General features: G+C 39.1%; 1 protein-coding gene across 1 annotated transcript in view; it reads right to left on the bottom strand.

Annotated features, from left to right (window-relative positions):
• The window catches only part of CA6 (carbonic anhydrase 6), a 16654-nt gene extending 7169 nt beyond the window's left edge, over nucleotides 1–9485 (bottom strand). The window contains exons 1-5 of the mRNA XM_018557497.1: nucleotides 9374–9485; nucleotides 6127–6309; nucleotides 1887–2035; nucleotides 1706–1801; nucleotides 712–778 (exon numbers count right to left, since the gene is read on the bottom strand). Of these exons, the coding sequence (XP_018412999.1) occupies nucleotides 712–778; nucleotides 1706–1801; nucleotides 1887–2035; nucleotides 6127–6309; nucleotides 9374–9461 (583 nt within the window). The 5' untranslated portion in view covers nucleotides 9462–9485. The remainder of the gene's footprint in view (nucleotides 1–711; nucleotides 779–1705; nucleotides 1802–1886; nucleotides 2036–6126; nucleotides 6310–9373) is intronic.
• Nucleotides 9486–10316: the final 831 nt, after the last annotated feature.

Here is a 10316-nt window from a genome sequence, read left to right as displayed (position 1 = left end):
TATATATATATATATATATATATATATATATATATATATACACACACACACAGTATTTACATATATATATTTGTGACAGGGGACATGCTCAGATGGTGGCTCAATAGCAGGAAGGCATTGTAAGGGGATCTCTGAGGGATTGCTGGTCCCTTATTTATTTGCTTACTTCAGCAAGAACACCAGTATATATAGTAGGCTTTTGCTCAACCTGAAAAAAAAGTCCTATAGGTGAAACCTCCAGGTGCTCAGCAAAAATAGTCTGCCTATTACCACCCACAGAGTTTTTAAACTACTCAGCACAGTCTTTCAAGCGCTTCTATAATGGGCCAGGTATTCTGGCAGGTGGACTTGTGGACCAGGGTGGCCAGGCTGGAGACCCACCCAATCTCTTCTGCAGTTTGAACTTCAGGCCCAATGGAGGAGAATTACCTATTTTCCTCACCAGGCTTCCCTGGAGCCCATGACCACCCCAATCCACATTCTAGGCATCAAATATCTCCCATCCACCACCTTTTCTGCCATTTTAGCCCAAACTCTGTCACAATATATATTTGCTCTGGAGTTGTATTGTTCCCCAAGAAAAATTGTAATTACATTTTTTTGGGAGGTTTGTTACGATGTTAAAGTGGAACGGAAAGTATGCATATGGAGGGGGTGAAGAAGAGCACTTATCCTATAAATTAGAGTAACTGGACTAAAGCGGATTAGTACCTGCATAGCGAATCGTAGCAAGCTTGGAAATGAGCTCACTATAGTATGTGTTTTCAAAGTGGCCATCCTAGAAATAAAAACATATGTAGATCAGAGAACATATGATAAATTAAACACCCTAACGACTAAATGAGTTTTCTTTTTTTTTATGCATACACATCAAGTCAGGCATTTCAAATGGAAATAAAACAGTGGACCAAACTGAAAGGGATAAATCTTCAAAGGCCACATAACATCTACTGAGGAGCATACCAACCAAGAAGACTGTAGATTTGACACTGTGATCTTGAGAAATCACCCCCTAAAGTACAACTAGAAACTAATACTTCCAGCAGTGTGGATCTCCTGAGTCCCCCACAGTCCTAACTAGTTCCTCCTGCTGACCTCCATGTTATTACAGGTTACAGTAGTGATGTAGCGGTTATCAGGAAGAACCAGGGAGAGCAGTGGGGGACCCAGGAGACCAACACACCTGAAAGTCTTTGTTTCCCAGTGCACTTCGGAGGGCAATGTTTCAGGTGCTAAAGGCATTTGCAGGAGCGGATAGCAGAAAAGGTGGGAATTCTAAAGGTAAATCCTACCTTATATAGTGGCAGGGTTGTTTTAAAACATTTTTTATAGTATTAAGCTGCAAATTACATAAGTAAGTGTAACTTTTATCATCTGCAGAACAGCTGTGGCCTTGTTCAATTTAATGATTCAGTAAAGGAGTATAGTTTAAAAAAATAGCTTTCCAAATTGTGTACACTTTTTGTAGCCAGGACAAACCTACTGCTAGGCCTGTCTATATTTGTTGGAACCTCCCAGTTGTATACAAATATTTTCTCCCCAATTCATTGGGGTTTTTTGTAACTAAAAATGTACCACTGTTTGAGAAACAGCAAAATATAACTGTTCACTCTGGAAAATAAAAAAAGGAATCTGATTGGCCACTATGGGCAGGTTTTTCATTCTAGTAGAGAACCTTCTTTTCCACATGTTTTATATAACATACCTCATAAAGAAATGCTAGCACAGCTAGGCCTTTAGGCTTATCATTGGCTTCCTCAAAGCTATTGTATAACTCTGAGTTATAGTGCACAATGTGCAGCTGAAATGACAGTTGAAGAGACATTAGTGCTAATTCATTAGCATTAATTGCATGATACACATCAAGAATTATATGTAGAACTCACCTCTGCCATGTACCTCAATCCATCAATAGTATGCTCTGAGCCACTAGTTTCCAGGTCAAGGCCACCCCAATGTAGGTGCATCTGTACCGCAGTGTACACATGGGGGAGCCCTTTTATAATTTTCATTGTGGGTGGGAGTTCTATCTGCACTGAAATAAAGAACAAAACGTAATCTTTTACAGTCTTGGATGTTAGATTATTAATTAGGGCCACCGTCCGAAAGTTAGATGGGGAATCTCTTTTTGAGGCCAAGGTAACTGGGAATGTGGCCCAAAGCCCCCTTAAGAAGTCTCCTCAGCACCGCCTTCCTTTTCTCTTGGCAGGTCTGTCTCAAGGGTAAGGCTACATAAGAAATCCTTTTAGGACCCATTTAAACTCTGTCCTGTGCTCAAAAACATTTCTTTAAGTATAACAAGGAAAGCTCATTCCCCTGTCTCAAAGAACAGGAACAGCACTGCCTTTTGTTGGCAAAGGTGGAAGGCATTTACTTAGTGTATTTCACCCCTTCCATACTAGAAACTAAACATCTATGCATGTAAAAGTGCCTACAGAAATAGATATTCATAAATGCCTAGAACAATGACAATTTTATTGAGTGTAAGCCTTCCCCAACTGCAGCAGACATCTACTGTTTACAATCTTCTTGCTAATGTGTGTTTATCACTCCACAGGCTTAAGCATACACATTCAACCATTGAGAACATGCATGTTTGTATAATGATTTTAGAAAGCTGGTTAAGTCAACTCAACAGATAACAGACCCAGAAGGTAATGAAAATAGTATTGGAAGAATTCATGAATTCTTATAATTGAGCTGGAAAGGTAAGTATGAAAGCAGACCTGTCAGTAAGGCTCCATGAATACAAGGGATACCTGTTAATATGTAAATTAGTTCAGGCAAACAGAATAATTTGTTTTCTCTGACTACCCCAAATTGAAATCTTTCACTAACAGGTTTGCTGTCTGTACCCATTATCACCCTTGACAAATATGACTTTCAGTGGAGATGGAAGAGCAGATTTTTAAAATACTCAGTATACAGTATGTGATGGTTAGAAGAAAAGGGAGTACACAAAGCATCCAAAGCCAGTGTTATATGGATGTTGTTCCTGGAAGTTTGGAACACATACCTATTAATAGCCAGACACCACCTAAAAGACTAATTCAGAGTTCATGCTAATGTCCTACAAAGTCATGTGTGCCCACTGCATATAAGTGTATTGAATTGTTTAGCTCAATGCACTGTATCAAAACAGGTAGACAATTGACAAGCTTATGTCAAGTACCCCATTTCTTTTTTATTTCTTTGTCATAAGTTCGGATACAAACTTTGCATATTCTAAGTGTTTTGAACATATTGCAAATATTGTATATTTATGAACAACTATTTTTGTTTCTGCATTGACAGCTTAATCCTTCTAGTCAATGTTTTACTTTGAGTAGAGTTATCATGCAACCCTTTAAATTTATACCTGACTGTTTGAAAACAGAACCACTTGTACTTTGGCATTATTGTTCCTTTTAAACAAATAGTGTTCCTTTTAAACAAACAGTGAGAGTTTTGTTGTCAGAAGCTTATAGTTTTGGCAGGATTAGACAACTTTGGTACGGCAGGACACAACACTCATTTGGGGGCCACCACCATGGAAAATTTAAATTTATATATTTGTTTTCAGAGGAAAATGTGCCTGTCACACACATGCTGTAGACATTATGAGGTCTTACTTGCCGTATTGCTTTCTAATTTATTTTACACTACTTGGACAGCAGATTGATATAGGCCCTATACTAAATTTATTTAAAAAAATCTGGTGCATGTGTCAGAGTAGCTAATGTGGGACCTGCCTAAGAGAGTAAAGGTCAGTGAACGTGTCACGGTCTGAGAACCAGGGCACTAGGGATCATGAGTTCCGTGTTTTGCAGAGCACTCCAGAATAGGGAACAGGCCAGGTATACAGATCTTGGGGAGTAAGAGGACATTGGGTACTCTAAACACAGGGAACCAGGAGCAGAGTGACTGCACAGTAAATGCTGGAGTGCCAGAGACGCAGGGTCTAAAGAGAGCCTGGTCTTCTCCAGAGCCTCTGATAGTGAGGATGTTGTGTGGCAGGGCAACTCCCAGGTTGCAGCCCTCCAACACACGCATGCAGACACAGACGACAGAAATGCAATGGCAATAACGCAGGGGTCCAAGTAGTACAGCACTGGGGCACTGGATTAGTGTAAAGCAGGACAAGACAGTGCCCAAAAGGTGCAGGAAGGTTGCAGCAGGTGCACAAGGAAAGACATAATACAGGACACACAGGGGAATAGCACACACCAGGAAAGTGCATTGTACAGAGGTTGAGAATGCACAGGGCAGCGCACACAGGAGACATGCATACACAGAGTCAAGATACACAGACAGATACAATAAATGTGCTACACTGAGACATAGGGCACAAGTAATGAGCATAACAAGAGGAACATGCGTTATACAAAGGTACAGGGCAGAGATGCAGAAACACACAAGGACCATGCGTACACAGAAGTAAACTATATTAGGAATATACATGGGGAGGGCCCAAGAAAGGCAGGAGATGATTGCCAGGGAATGAGGATGGGCATACAGGGAGATACCCACAAAGAAGGCAGAGTGCAGGACACGAGGAAGGTACTCACAAGGAGTATGTGGAAACAGGTACACAGAGAAGAATATGAAAATATCACAAGGAACAAAGAACACAACACAAGTGACTCAGAGAGAGCAGGGCAGATAGCTAAAGCAGATACAATAAAGTGAAGGGAGGGCACATGCAAGCAGATAACAATCAGCAGACAGACAGGTATGGCCAATCGAACCTCACAGGTGAATGCACAGCGATCAAGAGGGACAAGAGTAAGCAGGGATCACAAGAAGGGAAGCAGCCAAGCTGGGAATCCACAGGGGGTACATGAAGAATCCAGGGAAACAAGGGATCCAGGAATTTCTACAGAAACTACAAGGGAAACCACTAGCAACACAGGAGGGTTCGGCAGGAGAAAACAGACTTGTTGCTTGAGCCCAGAGCAACAAGTGAGCTGAACCTAAATAGGGCAGGAGGTGAGAATATTGGCTGCAGCCCTGTAAATCCCCATAGGCTGGCAGCCAAGCACCTAGGAGAGAGGAGGAAATCTGACATGGAAACTGGACAAGAGGGAAAATCCGGCATGGATACCAGAACAGTGTGACAGAATGCACCAGGGTGAAGGTGGTGCTTGTCTGTTCACGATTTGACCAAAGTAGAGCACAGGTTTTAACAGCTCTAGGGATGCTGAGTGTATATATCGTATGTTTTAGAGACATCTGAGATAAAAGTCTTATGGACTTTTTTCTTGTCAAGGCTGTGCAGAGGCATTTGGAGGTCTTTGGTGAAGTGTGCTTATCCATGAATAGTAAACTATTAGCCATTTCAAAGTAAAAAATCCCTGCCCATTAACACCTGTATAAACTGACCTTGGTGGTTGCAATTTTTATTTTGCTTGTATTTCTGCAGATTGACTCCAGAGGTCTTCAGCTGCCATATAAGCTGTGCAGGACTTCTGTTGTGTTCCTGGAACTTTAAGAAATAATGGGCTACCTCCAAGGCATGCCTGCCCTCAATTTATTTGATGTTACATATGTACCGAAATAGGAGCTCTGGGACTGGAGTTAGGGAGCACAGTTTACAGAGGTGCCTTGGTGCATATGGCATATGGCGTCAAAACTATTTGCAAATGTATAGAAAAAACATTTTGGTATTGTATTGTTTAACTGCCCTGCCCATGTGGACCTTACTTATGCTAGGTATAAACTGATCAGAGAAGTTACACTTTTTGCTAATAACAAAGTAGGATGCTTGCAGTTATCAAGCTCTAAGACCAGAAAGGGTGCCATAAAAAAGAATTTGATCAATAACTGGCAGGGTAGATATAGCAGCATAAGTGGGTGGTACATGAAGTAGATATTACTAGAACAGATGATTTCAAGACACTGTGAATGCTGTGCTGGTGGGACATGGCTGACTATACTTTGGCAAACATACAGTAGCTATAGACAGAAGAAGCCTAAATCATATATCGATTTGACATTTTTTTGGCTTACTCAATAAAGACGAAGATGAAAGTGTAGTCATCCATCACAATAGTAAACTCTAATGAAAAATATATTTTGTACACTGCTCTTCGTCTCATTGGAGCAACATGTTTGGGCTCCTTTGGTGAACTTTAGTTGCTGACTTACCTGAATGACCATTATTGGAGATCTTGAAGTGTCCACTCATTGGTCCTTCATACCCTTCAAGTTCAAATACAGACATTTTGCTGTTGTATGCAACTTTCTTTTTTTGGATGTCGACGGGAGATTGATGGTTTGAGTCACATAGCAGATACTTTTTCCCCCAATTTGCTTCATCCAGCTCTCCTTCTGTCAATGGTGTATAATACAGTCAGTTAAGGAGCATCACCCCTATTTATGTTCAGTGGAATTTCAAGCATAATATGATAAATAGCTGGACTTTAATATTCTACCGTAAGAGCTGTTTGCCTCAGTATTACCTGCTAAGTGTTCAGCTAACAACAACAAGTTGCCTTCCTCAATTCCTATGAATTAGTTTAAACCGGTTATAGAAAGGCAACATTTGCAAATTCAGAGTTTAAAGGAAGTTCATACTGAGATATTATAGAAGCTGTTCTGTCTTTCATGCTAGCTTTAAAATTTTCTGTGGCACCTGGAACAAATATGCAATTCAGGATCTCTGACTGCACTTGGACTTTTGCTATATGCATGTTTGTACGGGTCAGTGACTTAGGAAGCACTGAAGCCAGAAACAGCCAGGAAGCTAGCATTTTATACCAGTTTGTAATTCCTTCAGTGCAGGCTTCCTTTAAGCTGCAATACAATGTCACATAAGAGTAATTTTTTCATGATTTTGCCAACATCATAATTATTTTGAATCCAATTTTAAAAAGCTAGGAGTTTCAATTCTGCTGTTTGCTGAGCACACAAAGGCATTCACCTGAGTAATAAGTACCTGCTATATGCAGTACAATGGACTCCCATAAACATTACTCATTTAATGTCCAACTCCAGCATAAAGCTTTTTGTGTCTTGTTTTGGAAAGATCGAAAAAGGGCCATTGGAATGCTTTACCCTCATATTCTTTCATGGTGACAGGGTGTCCCATATAAAGGTTATAATGGTTATAATCTCTGTATTTGAATCTCTGTCAAGTTTTGATTGCAGTCTGTGTCCTCCTGTCCTGATGTGTACCCCCAATTTCTTCTTCTGGTGCAAAAGACACTGAAGTAAGGGGAAATTTTGTTAATAGGGTCACATACCACAATTCCAACTTGACAGAGATTCTGACCCATACCTAATGTATCCCACAAAAAATGTCTTTAATGTGATTACTTAAAAAAGACAACATGCTTTAAAGGTCAGTTCCCTTTTCATAGGTCAGTATGACCCAACAGTCATTTTTTTTATTATAGGTGTAGTCTGCTGGATTTTGTCATCCCTTATATCTTGTATTTCATAAGAACTTCAGTGGTATGATGACCCTACCGTGGTTTCTGGTTCTATTGCCAACCTTTTTTGTGGTGCTGGCTGTTTTCCCACCTTGTTTTGCATTCTCCATAATGTAAAAACAATTTATAGACCACCGGTAAGGTATATGATTCTTGTATAATGACTACAAGAGGAGAGCAGACTTGGGAAACAAAGATTTTGCCAAAAGAGTCCGTGAAAACTATAGGAATTTTTTTATAGTAGAACTATGGCCTCCAATTTTAAAAAAACTAAACGCGTAATTATTTCTTATTTCCTAGCAATACCTGTTAATCCTGTGAAGTCCACCCAATGAGGCCTCCTGTGATGGTGTGGAAACTATGCTGCACTGCTCCTGCATTCAGAGCAGAGTTGCCACTCTCATGTAGGCTGTGCTTGCTTGCACTACATATGAAAAAATATTGCATTGACTCTCCCAGATCCCATGCATTAGCAACACACTGCTTCCACCATTCTTGTTCATGTGATGCCATTGTTATGGAAATGGTGTCAGTGCATCAGCACATGTCTATTGCTATTGCTTCTGCTTGGACCCATTGGCATCCTCCATAACTATTGTATCCTCAAGACCTTGGGTCTTTGCTGCACAACTTTTCATGGTACCATTCCAAGACTTTTGTGCTGAGAACTTACATGAAACCCAGGCTTTTGTGCTGTTTTTTCACTTTACACAATGTATACAATGTTTTTAGCTTAATAGAGAATACTTGATGCGGTTTGGGGACATGGACATTTGATGTGGTAATTTTTTGGAATTATATTGTAGCTGCCATGTTATATCGGCATGCTTTGTAAACTAGTTGTTGATTCATATTGTGTTTGCACAACTAGATCTTTCTCTTTCATACCCCATCATATTTCTTTATTTCTAGAACCTATGTTCAATTTGTTTTTGAGAAATAAGGAGAGTGATCTGATATAGTAAAATATGATACACTTTTTGCAATTTAACAGTTCATTAATTCCTGTTTGATATGTTTTAATATATTACAGTAACTTACCAACACTTAAAGTGCTCATACACAGTTCAATGTACACAACTGTTTCAATATTCCAGTGGGGCTGTGTGTTAAAAGCTTTCAAATGCATTTTTAATTTTTTTTGAGATCATATAAAAAAGAAGTGATTCCAAATGCCTGAAAATTGTTTGTCAATTTTCAACAGGGTTATAACATGGGTGACAAACTGAACCTTTTATTTTGTTTGGTGTTGAAAACTTTACAGCAAGTGGATAAAATATCTATTAAATGGACACTTATTGGAAATTATTATTTCCAGTGGGTTGAATAGCAAGATATCAGCAAACAGAAGTATTGTAGAAAGTATATTAATTGAAATTAATACTTCCAAATATAATTTTAAAAAGTACCAAAAAAAGTAAAATTGGCGTGTGCCTGTGGTCAGATTTAGATCCAGCAAGTATAGATAGGCTCAACAGTAACCAATGCTGGCTTTTTTTTAAACAAACAGTCACAAAACATGATCACCCAAACGTGCAGGTTGATGTTAAAGGGTTGTGGCCAAATACCTCAAATATTGTTTATATGGCAGTAATTCATATTCATGGCTATAGGCAAAGCAGCAAAAAATAAATCAAAGGCAAATTAGATAGGACATTGTATCATTATTTGTCATCAATATTCTACAAACTTGGTATATAAATCCTAGAATATTCTGTTCTTTTCTGTTCTAACCAACCCCAAATGACAGAGCTGTCAGTTAAATATCAATGTTTTCCAAAACCTCATACTAATAATTCCCATACTAATAAAATGCTATTGGTTTACTAGTTATCATGACATAAATACAATTGTGAAAGAAATACTATAGAAAGACAATGTTACATTTTGATATAGTTACTCTATAAATAGATACCACAAAGGTTGCAGACCTATTTGTGTTAGTCTCATACTTGTCCTACCTTGGTATGTCCATTCCACCACATGGGAGTGACATTGCAAACAGAGAGAGAGAAGTAGACAGAGGCTCAGCTGCATGGAGCACCTCATGGCTGGTGTAGAGTGTGTGTCTTGTAGGACGGTGATCTGCATTATAATCTACAGCCCTGTATGTGTAAATAACAATTTAAAAGTCTGTGAAAGACGTTTCTCCCTCCCACTCAACAAACAGGCCAGTCCCCCCACCCTCTCCGCTCTTCTATTTAACTAGAGGAAAGAGAGTCCATAAGAATTGCAGAGCTGCCCATAAGAGGCTTTTATTGATTGACACACAGAAGCTGGTTATGTTATATCAGCCTGGTTTGTGGAGTTGGTGTCATTACCCCACCCCGTGCTGTGTTATTAATCTACCCGGGAATCACTGGTTTAGTGCCTCTTTTCACTTTGTGTGCAAAGCTCCAAGCTCAAACCCCAAATCTGGCAACCTGTTACTACAACAATTACTGGAATTAACTAAAATAGAACTACCAGAGCAAAATGTGCCTGGGACACTATATTGAAAGATGTGTAGTTGTGAGATCAGGGAGTCAATATAATGTAGGCATTGCTGTAGAAACTTATGTTAGCTTTGTATACACATGAATGATAAAAGTGGGAAGTGGGATGAGCATTCCGGTCATCTGATTCAAAAGACATGTTTTTATTTCCCTAAAATTATTGTGCAAATTGGAAGGTTTCAGCAATATGTTGGCATTTTGGATATGGAGAAATAAGACTGTATTTGGTGGTTTTCAAGAGTGCTATGGGCTTTAAATGCCCCCTTCTGTGCCTGTTCTTGTGCCAAAAAAAATCCTCATTATCCTTTTATTTATATTTTTTTCACAGAATGAAAAATAAATTAGAAGAAAAAAGATAAAATAAAAAAATTGATGCAACAATACACAAAAAACAATCAAATACACAACA

This window comes from Nanorana parkeri, unplaced genomic scaffold (genome assembly GCF_000935625.1).
Source record: "Nanorana parkeri isolate BGI_ZX_2015 unplaced genomic scaffold, ASM93562v1 scaffold287, whole genome shotgun sequence".
NCBI lineage: Eukaryota > Metazoa > Chordata > Amphibia > Anura > Dicroglossidae > Nanorana > Nanorana parkeri.
This window is presented reverse-complemented; position numbering and strand designations above follow the sequence as displayed.